Source organism: Chiloscyllium punctatum, chromosome 48 (assembly GCF_047496795.1).
Source record: "Chiloscyllium punctatum isolate Juve2018m chromosome 48, sChiPun1.3, whole genome shotgun sequence".
Lineage (NCBI taxonomy): Eukaryota > Metazoa > Chordata > Chondrichthyes > Orectolobiformes > Hemiscylliidae > Chiloscyllium > Chiloscyllium punctatum.
The window spans coordinates 57,901,156-57,917,601 of record NC_092786.1 but is presented as its reverse complement, the minus strand read 5'-3'; the positions used below and the strand labels follow the sequence as shown (position 1 = coordinate 57,917,601).

At 39.2% G+C, this 16,446-nt stretch overlaps 1 protein-coding gene across 6 annotated transcripts in view; it reads left to right on the top strand.

Moving 5' to 3' along the window:
• LOC140469081 (CTD small phosphatase-like protein 2) overlaps positions 1-5,535 on the top strand; it is a 92,700-nt gene extending 87,165 nt beyond the window's left edge. For all 6 annotated transcript variants that reach the window (XM_072565338.1, XM_072565341.1, XM_072565342.1 and 3 more), the window contains one exon: positions 956-5,535. In XM_072565338.1, coding sequence (XP_072421439.1) covers positions 956-1,021 — 66 coding nt within the window. In that variant the 3' untranslated portion in view covers positions 1,022-5,535. The remainder of the gene's footprint in view (positions 1-955) is intronic.
• Positions 5,536-16,446: the final 10,911 nt, after the last annotated feature.

Sequence of the window (16,446 nt, the reverse complement as noted above, 5' to 3'; positions counted from 1 at the left end):
CTGATATAAACTATATAAGAACTGAGTGATACTGTTGGTCCTAATGCCTTCGAAAGTTAGGAAAATTGCCTAACATCAGAGGGTTGGTGTGGACTTATTGGGCTGAATACCCTGCCTCCACAGTGTAGGGATTCTGTGAATGTTTGGTGGGCGGCACGGCAGCACAGTGGTTAGCACTGCTGCCTCACAGCGCCAGAGAACCGGGTTCACTTCCTGCCTCAGGCAACTGAGTGTGTGGAGTTTGCACATTCTTCCTGTGTCTGCTTGGGTTTTCTCCAGGTGCTCCGGTTTCCTCCCATAGTCCAAAAATGTGCAGGTTAGGTGAATTGGCCATGCTAAATTGCCCATAGTGTTAGGGTCAGGGATAAATGTAGGGGGATGGGCCTGGGTGGGTTGTGCTTCGGCGGGTCAGTGTGGACTTGTTGGGCCGAAGGGCCTGTTTCCACACTGTAAGTAATCTAATCTAATCTAATATCTGGTCCCAGTTTCTGTCTGGTGACCCCTACAGGAAATGCAAATGGAATGTCTGATTTCAGGTATGGACTTATTCTGTTCTCATTGGCCAAATAGTTCTGCTGGAACCTCAGAATTCAAACAGAGATCAAACAAAAACCAGCAGAAATAAGTACTCTTCACATACTCTGTTGTTTGCCATTTGACATTTGCTCAGGTCATGAATACCTATATAAGCTATGTAGCATAAACAGGAAGTTTTTAACCATTGGACGTCTCGAGTTCTGTGGATATTGCTAAATTATGCTCCATTTGCTGCCCAAACCAAGAGCAACAGTGCCTCCAAGATACTTCAAGGAAAGTTTCTTTGACCTCATCGCCACCACACGGCAACTAGGTTTAATTACTTGATCAATTTCACTCCTTGGCAGTGAAGCAGGTGTACTGTGATCAGGACCAAATTTCAAATTGACCTATTTTTCCTTTAATTTACTGTTCTCAGAATGAAGATGTTCGACCTCATATCAGAGAGAAATTTCGTCTGCACGATTTACTCCCTCCAGATTAAGAACATATTGTCAACACTATCAATGAAGGGGGCTAAGAAGACAAAAGCAGGACCCTTTGAACTACAAGACATTGCCATTGCTGTTGAAATTTGCATTTTTGTACCTCGTCTTGCTTTTCTTGTCTTGGGCGCCCACAATTAACTAAGGGGTTGCAGAGAGTGAACTCAGTCTTGAAGTTTTAGGTGGGTCTGAACAGGAGAGGATAATGCAGGGTTTTTTAAAAACAAAAAAGGAAACTGTATATGCAGTCAAAAATCCAAAACGCAGATTTAGATAGCACATATATAGTATGCAGTAGCTGTTCACTTGTCCCAGTTGGTGTGCTCCTGAAGACTGCTGGATAACAAGTATGAAATGCTGTGGTCTGTTGCAATACATGTTAATGAGACTTTCTGACTGTATCAGCTATAAATGGTTGGCGCTTTTCTTTGTGACACAAAAATCAACACTTTGTAAAAGTACTTCTGTTTCTGCCACCAGCATTTTGTTTAACCTGTATTGTCACAGGTTTACATAAGAGGAGAAAGTTGACTCTATTTTCCCTCTGTGTGGTGCTTTTTAAAGTAGGTCTGCACCTGCTTTTTAAAATGTAGATCTCATTTCAACAGGGATGGCCAGTATATTAAATACAAAAACAAATTTATGGTTCAGGTTTTAAGCTTTTATGTTTTTCCTAGTATATAAAATAAATCTGAGTCATAAAAGCATTCCTTTTAACAATAATGTATTGCAGATCCCTTATCACCGCCCTCTAAAACAAAAGAGAGAATCTTTTCTAAATTGATCCATCACCTTCCTACTTTGTCTGCCTGTGAAGTAATGTATATTTGTTAAAATAAAGAATCTATAGATTAGTCAAAATTAAATTGGAGGCGTAACATACAAGTTTATTTATATTGAAGAACAGGAGCATTCACCAACAGCAGCTATAACCTTTTAAGGTGTGGGCACAAAGGACAGGAGAGACTGATACTGAAGTACTAGTATAGAAATCAAATTTTAGTCTCTTTGAAATTCATAAACTGCACAATCTCTGCCTGACTGTAACTTATCCTTCAGTTTTTTGTGGAGCTGTTAGTGGAATTAGGGGGTGAGAGGATCTAAATGGGGAAGAAATTACAACTAAATCAAATAGGCTCAGGATCCTCTCAATCTCTGGTCTACTGTCACAATTCAACATCTAAACCACTTTTTAAAATGCTTCAAAGAAGCATGTTGGTAGCAAGATCAGTGGTGGCAGGCACATCGGGAGCATAACAATGTGTTAACCAAACATGTGGGTCTGTTGTGGCTGTTGTTCCTTCTCCCTGTTTCTCTAACACCCCCCTCCCCAACTTTGTCCAACAACGTACAATCCAAAAAGAGGGTACTGGTTGTGGGTCGTAGGTGTCTGGCCCCTGTAAAAATGTTTTGCCCTATTTGCTGGTCCATTTGCTGGCTTACTTTTTCCACAGAATCGTTTTCTCGCAGGAACATAGCATGAATTGCCTCTAGACTGCATCGATATGCCACAAGCATCACCATGGATGATTCATTTCCTAACAGGAGTTGGAGAAAGCGGCACTTTTTTGTGGAGAAAAGCTAGATGCATTTTCTTTGGTTTAAAATTCTAGAAGATTGTTCAGGACGAGGTATGTGGTCGCAAAGAAAAGGTGAGCAGCACATGAATGAGGAGGATGCCAGTTAAATCTTTTTATGTATATTACCAGTTTACCTGTACAAAACCTTCTTGTACAAAACTACATGCAGCTTCATTTAAAAATATCCTTAAAATAAGGAAAAATCTTTTTAAAGAAAGCGGTTTAATTTTTGTATTTTTGATTTTACAAAAGGCATGAGTTATGTCTACTTTTTCAGTGTATTAATGAAGATTTTAACTTTTCATCAGGTTGAGCGTTTTTCTTACTATTATCTATTGTGTATGTAGTTAGCACATTGTGACACTGAAATGTTAAAATCTAGCATGTAGAACTAAGCCTGTTTTTGTCGGGAGGAAGAAAACCCTTTTATCCTTCATTAAAATATTTTAATCATGGCAGGTTTTTCTGCAGAAAATAATTTGAAAAGCGTTTGCATTTCTGAGAAATACTGATTTTGTATTTAAAGAAAGGTATTTTGCTTGCAGGAATCTATTTACTACAGATTCACTTTAATGATAACCTTTGAGATGTATTTAAATACCTTTAGGGCATCTGGGCATCTTTCTTTATGCTGTTTGTCATTTTGTCTTTATTGAAATAAAAATGTACAGAACATTACTTTTACAAATGTTACAAACGTTTTGAAGTTTTACAAACTTGCACCAGAGTAACCCAAACATGATTCCATGGCCTCTGCTCAGTCCTTTTATCCCTGTCTCTTGCTCTTGCTCTGCTTTAAATAGTCTAATGTTACTTCAAAAGCTGCAATGGTTTCTGCCTCAACTACTCCTTATGACAAAACATTTCACGCTCTAATTTTGTGTTTTGCCTTGAATGCATTATGCAGGCAGCAAATGGATGAAATTTAATTTAGATTTTCTTCTTTAGAGTTAGGGCAAAAAGTCAACATGAGTTAATAACTTACCTCTTTTTTTGGGCGAGGGATGGTAGTGGAGAGAAACAATAGGAAATTTATATCCTCTTTACTCCCCTCACTTTGCCTTATAGGAAATTCTGCTATTTAGTTGTGTGGTGGTCACTCTGAATGCATCTGGACTCCATTATAAAGACTGCTTCTTTTGTGGTGAAGCATGCTTTACAGAAGTGTAAGAAATAGCAGTAGTAGGCTATTTGGCCTCCTGAGCCTGCTCTGCCCTTCAGTAAGATCACGGCTGATCTGATTGTGGCCTTATCTCCACTTACCTGCCTGCCCCCACAACTCTCTCTTGTTGATCATAACTCTTGATTCAATGTGTAGCTGAACTAGATAGATTGGGACTTAGAAATCCAACAGTTTAATCTCTCTATTTTACATCATTTTAGCTGATCTTTAGCTGTGGTGATGCTGCACGTGGCCTCAGTTTTGTATTATCATCCAGTCATCATGGGAGGGGTCATAATCACTCAAAATTCTCTATTATGCATAACATAGACTGGAATTGAATGTAAGTGAACATTTGGGTGCCCTAATTTGTTCAACTATTGCCAAGGCTCTACCAGGAAAAAAGGGGCACCAGACAGAAGTAGCACTTGTGTTCATCCTTGTGTTGGATGTTTGTTAGAATATTTCTAAAACCTGACCTTTACTTGGTTTATATTTGAGTTGGTTTATGTTTAAGTCATTGAGGATTTAGTGCAGGCTTCATGTAAAAGCACCATGACCACCATTTTCATGCTTGGAGCTGGTTAAAGGAAGTGTGTTTGCTGCTTTGTTAGTTTTTGAATACTGATCACAGGCCAGTGTACAAAGTGAAACACTTTATCATAGAAATTTGACTTAGTCTGTTGAAGGTGAAGACTAATTATGTCTGGAATTGAATTATCAGGGATGACCAATGTATTTATTCTTCTACCAAACTCATCTAAAATAAAATATTTATGTTTCTTGAACTAAATCCATGCTATGGATGGCTAATACAAATTTCCAAGGGTTTCCCCTGCTCTTCAATTGTTGTTGCATTCTCTTCCAAGCTGTTAGAAAGTTTGTACACTTAAGAGGGAATGACCTAATTCCTCAGAGATTTTGGTGATTAGTCAGTGATCAAAATATTTATCCAGAATAAGCAGTCATTTATTCAGCTAGCAGCAGAGCGGGGTGCCTTTAATTAGAAAGAGGAAAATTGTTTTGGCTTTCTGCTCTAATAGCAAGTAATACTTGTCTGGTGACAGTAAGATAGGCATTGGTGGTTCTGGCCATAGCTGGATGACCTGCAGGCTCTCCTTAATATTTACTGAGGCAGTGTCCTATGGACTGTAGTTCATCAGAGTTAACATCTTGAGGGATGGTGAGAAAAATGTCAGTGAGGCTTAAAAGAAGTTCCCTCGTCAAAACCTTCAGATTATGCTTTCTATCTTTGTCATGCTAGGATTAGTGAGAATGTTTAAGAATCTTTACCTTTTATTTGCCTCTTCTAATGCTTTGCTTTAGCTACTTTTAAGAATTATTTACTGCTCCATTTCTTCAATCCATCTTTATAATTTAGCATCTAATTAATTTTAAAACTCTTTAGCTTTCCACACCATTTACGTCTTGCTAGGATCTCCAGACGACTTTGGTGCCATTAGTATACTTTATGCTGGTTATTCCTAGTGGAATATTTGGCAGTAATTTGAGAATGTAAAACTGACGAGGTTGAATATAAAATCTGGATTTAAGAAAAATAACTCAATTTCATCCTTTCAAGAAATTGTACTTTGCATCGATGTGGATTCTGCAATTTTACCCAACAAGGGGTGGATAACCATAGGCAAACCTGAGCTTTACGAACAATGCTGTCTCCAAGGAGTAATGGATAAAGTCCATGATAAACAATGTTTGCTTTTGTTACTATTGGAAAGTATATACAATCAATAAATTTTTTTTTAATGAAATACTCCTTTCTCTCTCACTGTGCCTTTATTCTCGTTGCCTTCCCCATTTTGGCATTTTGTTAACCTCTAATTTGAAGAGCCTTTGCTCAGTGGGTAGCCAAATCACCTCTAAGTCAGAAGTTTCTGTGTTCAAGTCCCAGTGAAGAATTTTGAGCACTATATCTAGGCTGACACTTGCAATGAAAATACAGGGAAGCATTCCTCCCATGTTAGAGTGCTGCTGTCTTTTGGATGGGATCTTAAACCACAGCTTATCCCATCAACTCAAATGAGTTCATGATTCTTCAGCCAAAAGCACTAAACAGATAACTTCATTATCAAGTCATTGCAATTTGTGTGTGTCCTTGCAGTGCACAAGTTAACTCCTGTACAGTATTTCCTAGATAACAATAGTGACTACACTTGCAGAAAAAAGTGACATCCTGATATTGTTAAATACTCTCTAAAAATGCATGGATTTTTTACTTTCAGTTCATGATATTTAGAGGAGCTAGGAACTAAGTACAATTAAAAGCTTCGAATAAGTAATATTTTTAATCACTCGGAATCTGGGCATCAATGGTTGGGCCAGCATTTATTGCCCATCCCTAATTGCCTCTAGAAGGTGATGGTAAGTTGCTACCTTGACCTGATGCAGTCCATATGCCATAGATAGAGCCACAATCCCTTAAGGGAAGGGGTTCTAAGAATTTGACCCTGCAACAGTGCCTGAGCAGCTCTGGTGAATTTTTGCAATGCACCTTGTAGATGGTCTACACAACTGCTGCTGAGTGTCAATGGTGAAGGGAGTGGATGTGCTGCCAATCAAGTGGGCTGCTTTGTCCTGGATGGTGTCAAACTGCTTGAGTATTGTTGGAACTGCACTCATCCAGGCAATGGAGATTATTCCATCACACTCCAGGCAATGGAGATTATTCCATCACACTCCTGACCTGTGTCTTGTAGATGGTGGACAGGCTCTGAGGAGTCAGGAGGTAAGTTACTTGCATTATTCATAACCTCTGCCCTGCTCTTATAGCCACTGCATTGTTATGGCTCATCCAGTTCAGTGTCTGGTCAATAGTAACCTTCTTGATGCTAATATCAGGCGAATCAGTGATGTAATGCAGTTGAAGGTCAAGGGGCTATGGATAGATTTGTCTGCTATTGGAGATTGTCATTGCCTGGCACATGTCTGGCGTGAATGTTATTTGACACTTGTCAGTTCAAGCCTGGATGTTGTTCAGTCTTTCTGCATTTGGCCATTCACTACTTCAGTGCTGAGGAGTCATAAGGGATGCTGAACATTATGCAATCTTTGCAGAACATTCCTACTTCTGACCCTGCAATGGAGGGTTAGTTATTGAAGCAGCTGAAAATGTTTGGACCTAGCACACTACAGTGTGGAACTCAAATTTTATGTGGTTTGCTATTGGGATTTTGGTAACTGTGTTTTTCTGTTCACTTGTGTTCCTTCATCCAAAGATGTGCAGGTTAGGTGGAATGATCTTAGTTAGTTGTCCGTACTGTCCAAGGATGTGCAGGCTAGGTGGGTTAGCCATGGGAAATGGGTCATGGGGATAATGTCGGTGGTTGGGTTTAGGTCTGCGTGAGATGCTCTTCAGAGGGTTGATGTGGACTCGATGGGCCAAATGGTTTCTCTCTGCACTGTAGGGAATCTCTGAAGATGTTGCACCATGATTTGTCCATGTCACAAATACTATAGTTGTATTGTCACAAGAAAAGCCATTGTAATGTAAAAGTCCATGAGACCTTTCAAACCTGTCTGAAAGTATTATTGGTGATGATGTTATTTTTCTTGTTGTCCAGCATTTGAGAGATGTACAAGGCACCTTGTAAACACGTTCTCAGCTCTTCACAAAAGTTATCACAGTGAAGAATACTGACTCCTATGTGTCGCGCAAAATCTTAATTCTTTGTTAATGGTTTAATTTTTCTCAATGTATCCCTGATTAAAGGTTAATTTTAAGGAATACAGCTGGTCAAATAAAATCTTGTTAATGGGAATATCCTGGCTGTGATCCCATTCTCCGCTGTTTTCTATGGAAATGCTAGTATGAGTTTTGTTTTCAATTGATTTTTTTTGTCTCTTTCCCTCTCTCCCTTGGTATCTAACTGCTATCCATCTGAGATCAAGTCACTGAGCAGAAAACTTCAATCAAACCTGGAATCTTGATTACCTTCACTGATTACTGCCTCTATTTCCTGAACTTTTATCCTCAATGACTGCTGTGCAGAAATGTTTTAAATCTCAAAGCAACGCATTACAAGAGAGGTGTGATTGCATTGGAAACGGTGTGAGGGAGATTTATCAAAATGTTTCCTTGACTGGAGAGTTTGTTATGAAGAATATTTGGATAGACTGTGGTTGTTTTCTTTGGTGCATTGGAGGTTGAAGGGCAACATGACTGAGCAGTATCAAATTATGAGTGACATGATAGGGTAGACAGGAAGGAATCCTTTCTGTTGGTGATGAAAACAAAAAAAATGCTGGAAATCACAGAAGGTCAGGCAGCATCTGTGGAGAGACAGCAAGCTAACATTTCAAGACTAGATGACTCTTCATCAAAGCTCTGATTAAGAATCATCCAGACTCATAACATTAGCTTACTCTGTCTCAGCAGGTGCTGCCTGACCTGCTGTGATGTCCAGTTTTTTTTTGTTTTCGGCACAGATACCAGCATCTGTAGTAATTTGCTCCTTTCTGGTGGTGGTGGTGGTGGTGGTGGGATCAGTGACAAGGGAGCATAGATTTAAGGTAAGGGGTAGCATAACCATCCTCCTGAAGCTTGTGCATGGAGTCCAGGGAGCAATATTAGAATCCAGCATACTGCACCTCCAACTTTCTCTCATTCAATAAATCTTGTGTGTACAGTTCCATATACGTGGTCAGCCATAGCTCGGTTAGTAGCTCCCTGACCTCTAAAGGTTGTGATTCACATTGCATTCTGGAAATTTGAGGAAGCCTAGGATAACCATCCCAACAGATCATTGGAAGATCGCTACATGGTTAGAGGTGCAGTTATTTACATGAAATATTAAATTGAGATTTCTTCTGCCTTCTCAGGCAGCCACACACATTAAAGCCCTGTTAGAAGAGGAGTAAGGGAAGCCCCTGTGATCACCTCGCCAAAGTGTTTCCCTCAATCAACGTCACTAAGAACTATTATCTGATTATTAATAGGGATTTGTTGGGTGCAAATCTACTGCCCTATTTTCTATCTTTCAAACAGTGACTACAAAAGTATTTCATTTGCTGTTAGGTGCTTTTGTCCTGGCCCTAGTGAAAGGTGCTGGAAATAATGGCCATTCATTTTCATGTCCTCGTTGACAAATCTGTTCACATCTGCTCACTTAACAATTTTCACCTTCTGACAGAGGATTCCATTTGGTCAGAAAATTCCTGGACAAGCAGGAGTGTCACCAGTTAGCAATTTGGAATAAAAGTCCTGGTTAAGTCTCCTCCAGTACAGTTGCTGCAGTGTTAGGTTTGTGTCATGCCCTCAGCCAGGCCTTGGGGTTTGTTACCTCTGAAAGGCTTGTTTCTACCTGTTCCAGGTTGTGACTGCCCTACTTGAGACACCAGCAGCTCACTGATAGGGTATGGAAAGTTACAACAAAAATTCTTTTTTTTTCCAAAATCATCACTTTAATAACCCAATTTCTCAACTCTCCTTCCAGCTCATTGAATTACATGTCAAATATAAGAAATCATTGTTTAATGTTTTAAGCAGTGCCTCTGTCTCTTTTGTCGTCTGATAACTTGCTTTCAGAGAGCTCTGGGCAATTAAGATAAATGAAGGTCTGGGTCATTCAAATTTTTAATCATTTTGTCATAATTCACAGAATGTTAAGATACTAGAAATTACAAATGACAACTCAGTGGATGAGCATATTTCTCTTGAATTTTTGTTGCCTAAACTTACTTAGATCATGGCAATTTTAGATGCTCTGGGAAAAATGATTTCTCTTTTAAAGAAAATAATTTGTGCAATTTTCATGGGAAAGTTTATTCAGCACCAGCTGGTGAAGGTCATAGCAGGTCAATGTTAACACTTAAAATTGTAATTTGCATCAGAAATGTTTTTATAGTGATTATCAATGTACACTATAAGCAAGATTTGTAGTAATTTATATTATTGAGTCAGTTTAATTTCCAAAGTTATTTACAGTAAAATGCTTATCTTGTGAAACAGATAGAAATACAGAATTAAAGTCGGCTATTGTGTCCTTTCCTCCCCATTAAGTGCGGAGGTGGAAAGGCACAGCATATCAGGCAGCATTGGAGACACAGAACGGTCGACGTTTTGGGTCAGGACACTTCATCCTTTCTGACTGACTGAAGTATCTATTCAAAATATTGCGTTTCTCTTTTCCCTAGTTCCTGTACATTTTCTCCTTTTTTAAATAATTATATAACTCTTTTTGAATGTTACTATTAAAGCTGCTTCCTCCAGCCTTTTGGGTATTGCATTTCAGATCTCAACTCACTGGGTTAAAAAAGGGTTCTTGGTGTCACCTCTATTTCTTTTGCAAAAAAACACAAAAATCTCTGTCCTTTGGTCTTTCTAATTGAAACAGATTTTCCTTAACTTTATCAAAACCATTCATTATTTTTAAAACCTCTGAGATATCCTCTTAATCACCTTGATCTAAGGAGAACAATGTCAACTGCTCCTGTATCTCGCATAACTGAAGCCCCTCACCCATAATGTGACAGTAAATCTCTGCTCCCTCTTGAAGACTTGGACGTACTTCTTAAAATGCCTCCAGCTTTGCTTAACCTGTTTATTTTAAACAAAGGTTTGGTGCAATGCCCTTGCTTTAATACTCTATTCCTTTATTAATAAACCCATGGAAATACAACCTCCCAATTTGGATCTTGTTCTAATGAAACTTTGTTCTCACCCCATGTCTCCACGTCTCAAAAGAAAGTGTGAATTCATCATAATACTCTAGGTGTGATTCAGCCAGTGCTTAATGGAAAGAGCTTGACCTGTTATGTCCAATGACATTCCTGTAAATGTTTGTTACTTCCCTCTGCCGCCCCAGACCATTTTCCTCCAGCATTTTCACTTGTTGCCCACAGCCTAATGGTGCTTACGAAAGCCAGTAGAATACATAAGCGATATAAAATACAGCCATCTATACATTTATATTTAAGTTCACACAGACAATGAATGACATTTAAATGAGAATTACGTAGAGCCTTTGAATGGGAGATAGCAGATTCGGGACATCTGCAGAGTATTTATTGGGATATTATGTCTTTAATCATCCCTCAAAACACTATAGGTAATTATTGCATGCTTCATGTTACTTCTCATTTAGACTGCACTGCACCTTTTAATACAAGGGTGGGACATTTTGGCTCGTACATGATGTTTGGCTCCTTTTATGTTTTAATCATCTTGCAAACTGACTGGGTTACAGATTAATGTGATATCCTTCCCATTAGCCTGGAAGAGAGACTATTGAGAATGGGGTCAAAAGCAAGTCCATGTATTATTCACATGTCGCGTTTTGTAACTGCCTTGCCCATTCAAAGCATCTTTACAGCTCAGTCCTGGGTTTAATTAGCTAAGGTTAGAATTACACCATGTCTAAAATTACTTTGATGTCAAGTCATTAATTGTTTCTTTTTCCAATTTCCACTTTACATTTATGTTAAATGGGGTGAGCTTGTTTTTCCACCTTCTGGAGGACTTGATCCTTAATCTTGGATCACATGTTGACAGAAATAATTTTTGGACAATGGTGCCGTGCCCATTGAATGGGTTTGAGAATGTGAATGGAAATAGATGGTGGAAGCAAAAGGGGACAGTCTGTACCAGACTAGCTCAGCATCCACATGCTAATCTGGACCAAATCCGGAGTAACTTTAATCGGAACCATCTTCTGTGGAATATTCGTCAGTTTCACTCTGAATTTCTGAAGCACACTGAACTATTGGGTGAGTTTTGCTTTAATCTGACCAAATTAAAATGTTTTAAGGAAGGAATAAACATAGTAGTTCTTGTAGTTCTTCCTGGGCAATTAGAGTAATAAAGTACAATTTTGAATTGTTTGAGCTAATTTTCCCACGTCTTTTATTCATATAAAAATCTCAGAATGGGAGATAGCAGATTCGGGACATCTGCAAAGAGTATTTATTAGGATATTATGTCTTAATTATCCTTCAAAACACTACAGGTAATTTGAAGGAGGTAGTTTTTCCAGTAGTCTGAATCTCCTCAGTCCTGATCTGCCCAGATTCACCAGAATGACATTATATCTTAAAAGGTTTATATTATGAGGGCAGGTTATGTAGATTAGGTTTGTATATCATTGAATTTGGAAGGTCTAATCCAATCTAATTGAAATGTCTTAAAGTGATAAAGGAATTTGATAATTTTAAATACAGCACAAAAACAAAAAGGTGAAGTGTTTGCAAACAAAGTTTTACAGGTGAAAGGGTAGGCTAATACAGCGGTTAGTTAATAATGTGAGATCTTGGACTGAGGAACAAAAGCATAAACTGAAAAGTTAGGAAATTGTGCTAAATCTTTATTAGAGTGAGTCAGCTGCAGCTAGAATAGTGTATGCAATTCTGGGTGCTGCTCTGTGGGATGGACTTGAGAGAGGAAACAAAAGAGATTTGATCTAGCCCAGAACATTGTCATTTTTGCCACTCTGCAAAAGTTATATTAATGCATGTATGAAGTTTGTGTATTTATGCAGTGATCACTGTTATCAAGAATGTGTCACCACTTTATCCTGCGCATGTTCTTGATGAATTATCATGCCTTGCAACATCATTGTGAGTTGTGACTGTGTCCTAGAAATGACAGCAAGAAATAAGATTTTCATTTATGTGCCACCTTTCATCACCCTGGGACTTCTCAAAATGCTTTACAGTCAGTGAAGTACTTTTGACATGCAGTCTCTATTATAGTATAGGAAATATAGAGATATTGTGAATATGGCACCAAGGAGAACTCCCCTGCTGTGCTTCGAAATATTCCCATTTGCAGCTTGCATCCACCTGATGGGGGTCCATGTGGTAGAGCAGGTTTTTGTTTTGAACTAGTGAAACAGGTATACAGTTGATTAATAATGGAATAGAAATGTAGTTTTTCAATTTTCTCCTCTGAAGCTATGACTTGGACTGAGATTTTTATCTCTGAACCCGTTCTTTGTGTTTGTCTAGACTAAAAATCATGAAGGCTATTCACCTCTGTAGTCCATCATGACTGAATCTGATCCACTTACCATTCAGACACTGGGTACCATACTTTGCTGGGAGTCACTGTACAGTGATGAAAAGTGGGGATGTTGCCCTTATTAACTCCCTGCAAGGTTGAAATTATCACTGTGGCCGATTACCACTTCTTTGCATAACTTTGCATAGAATAGGGATCAAATTGCAGCCTCCCGTCCTGGGTAGCTCAATATCACATTAAGGGAATTCTGTTAATTACAGAGATTTATGAAAATGTCATCCAAATGATGGCTTAGATTTAGGTGCACTTTGTGGCTGTTTCTTAATAAATTTGAAAGGATACCGAATGATTGTATCTTGTCTTATCAACCTCATAAATGTATTCATTAAATCACCTTTCTACAGCTGAAGCAGCAGGAGACCCAAGTTACAAGTTGAAGAGCTATGGGAGTAATTAATAAAATGATGAAGGCAATCATTCTTGCTCTGCTCATATTAACAGGTAATGAAAGATAGACTTGCATTACAACCTCAGGACATCCCAAATAACTTTACAACCAATCAAGTGTTTTTGAAATGTAGCCACTGTTGTAATGTAGGAAATTCACCAATTGATTTAAGCACAGCAAGCTCCTGCAAAACAACATGAAAATGATCAGGTAGTCTATTTAATGTTGATTGAAGATTAAATGTTGACCCAGAATGCTCCTCTTCAAAATAGTCTCACTGAATATTTTATATTCATCTGAGAGAGCAGATTGGCATCACTTTATCATTTCTTTTCATCTGTTCATGGTATTTAGTTGTCACTCACTCGGCCAGTATGTACTACCTATCCCTAATTGTTGTGGGAAGGTGGTGCTGAGCTGCTTTCTTGAACTGCTATCGTCCTTCGAGTGTTAAGGAGACACAATGATGGTCAGAAGGGAGTTCCAGAATTTTGACCCAGTGACAATGAAAGAAAGACAATATAATTCAAAGTCAAAAGAGTGTGTGACAGGATTGGAGTGGTGCTGGAAAAGGCAGCATTCGATGTGCAGGAAAATCGACGTTTTGGGCAGGAGCCTTTCATCCGCCCTTCCTGATGAAGGGCTCCTGCCTGAAATGTAGATTTTTCCTGCTCCTCAGATGCTGCCTGACCTGCTGTGCTTTTCCAGCACCACTCTAATCTTGACTCTAATCTCCAGCATCTGCAGTCCTCACTTTTGCTTATAGTATGTGACAGGTCTTGCTATTCCCATGTATCTGCTACCCCTTCCTTTCTAAGTGGTAGATGATGTGGCCTTGGAAAGTACTAGCAAAAGAATTTTGGTGAGTCACTGCAGTGCATCTTGTGGTTGGTACAGCTGCTGCCACTAATGGATCTAAAAGAAGTGACTGTTCAAGGGGTGGATAATGCCAATCAAGTGGAATACTGCATGAAGTTGAGCTTTTTGAGTGTTGTTGGAGCGCACCAGAGGAAAATAAAGAGTATCACACTTCTGACATGTGCCTTGTGGACAGGTACTGGGGAAACAGGAAATGAGTTACGCACCACAGTATTCCCAACTCTGACCTTCTGTTGTCGCAATAGTGTATATGTGAGCAGTCAAGTCCAGCTTCTCCTGAATGGTAACCCCTAGATTATTGATAGTGACAGATTCAATTATGGTAATATCTTTAAATGTCTTGGGCTGATGGTTAGATCCTTTTTTGTTGGGGATGGTCGCTGCCTGGCACTGTCGCTTGCCACTTATCAGCCCAAGCCTGAATATTGTCCCGGCCTTGCTGCATTTGGATGGTGTTGAACATAGTGCAGTTGTCAGCAAATATCCCAACTTCTTGATGGAAGAAAGTCATTGATAAAGTAGCTGAAGGTGGTTGACCCTTGAACTTCTTAGCTAAAAGGCAATACTCCTGACGATTTTGTGCTGTCTCAATACTGGAGTAGGAATGTCAGTCTAGGTTTTATGCACAAGTCTCTTATAATCTTTGCATTTCAGTTGTCACCACTGGTGACTTTCAAGTTTTATATGTGACAACTGAAACTTTTCATAAGATACTGAGCCACGTGGAGCAGCTTTAAGTCCTGACTTGTAACGTTACCTGGACTTGGTTCAACCTCAGTGCTTTGAACCAGAGGGCTAACTAGGGCTCCTTTCCGGGATTATTAATTGAAGGAGGTCACTGAATAGGCTATTCATTTAATGCGCATGGGGCTGGAATGACACACCTCTTCCCAATCTTTGACACCCTGCAAGGACCTGCTGTTGAGACTTCATCATGGGAATCAAGCACTTTAGCAAGATATCTGAAGGATGCCATCCACCTTCACCAGAGGAGGGGAGGAAATTCCAAAGTTAATGACAAAACATTTATTTGAACGGAAAAGCCATTGTTACACTGAGACAGAAGTGAACAGGAAGATAGGAACACGGTGGGTCAGTGGTTAGCACTGCTGCCTCACAGCACCAGGGTCCCAGGTTCGATTCCCAGCCTCTGGCAACTGACTGTGTGGAGTTTGCGCATTCTCCCCGTGTCTGCGTAGGTTTCCTCCGAGTGTTCCGGTTTCCTCCCACAGTCCAAAGATGTGCAGGTTAGGTGACTTGACTGTGCTAAATTGCCCATAGTGCTTGGTGCATTGGTCAGAGGAGAATGGGTCTGGGTGGGTTACTCTTCGGAGGGTCATTGTGGACTGGTTGGGCCGAAGGGCCTGTTTCTGCACTGTAGGTAATCTAATCTAAAAAAAATTAAAGATGAGGCTATTGATTCCTTACATTATTGAATTAGATCATGCTTTATCAGTACATTAACTAGAGCGTACATTCATCACCCTAATAGCCTTGCCTAACAAAAATATATCAATCTGAATTTTTTAAATTTTCAGTTATCTGGCAGCCATAAAAGCTTTGTGCACATTTTCAAGTACACTGCGTGTGAAGTGCTTCCTGACTTCACCCCTGAGTAACTTAGTTTTGAATTTAAGGTTAAACCTCCTTGTTTTGCATTTCCTCCATAATGGTTTCTCTCTAACTAATATACTGAATAATTTAACTAACCTAAAGCACCTTGGATGACCCTGAAAATCTTCTGTACTGAAAGATAGGGAACATGACAACTATCGAATATAGATTCTTTAATCTCTATAGAGAGAGATATTAGCAGTCTAATTGAAATCATTAATTTGGATTTTCAGAAGCTAATATGACTTTTACAGTGTGTTATTTTCCCTTCAGTGTCTTCAGGTAGTAGGCAGCCTCAAAATCCTGAAACCAAGTGGCAATCTGTGAATTCAATATTCAGGAAACATAACAACACAAAAATGTCAACTAAAGAGGTAAAACTAGACATAGAAAAAAGGATTTCAGACAATATTACTCGCTCCAGTTACCATAACGTAAGGACATTTCTATGGAGCTTTTTGGATCCTGCCCATCATGTCGGAGCTTCCTCAATGGATTCTGCTGTACTGGAGGCCATTCAATTGGCAATGACTAGTGCAACTCAAGCAAACAAATGGGAATTTTATTACATGATCTGGCAAGTTCTGTTCAGCAGTCAGGTTGGAGCTACAAGTTCAGAGCTGGACAAACAACTGCCCCAGGTGCTTTTCTATCTCTTTCAGGACTCTACATCTTTCTTTGCATATGTTGAAAAATTGTTGATACCATTGGGAGTCGACTGGAAAGTTGCCCTGAGGTCCATACAAAGTGAAGTCTGTTACATTACTTCA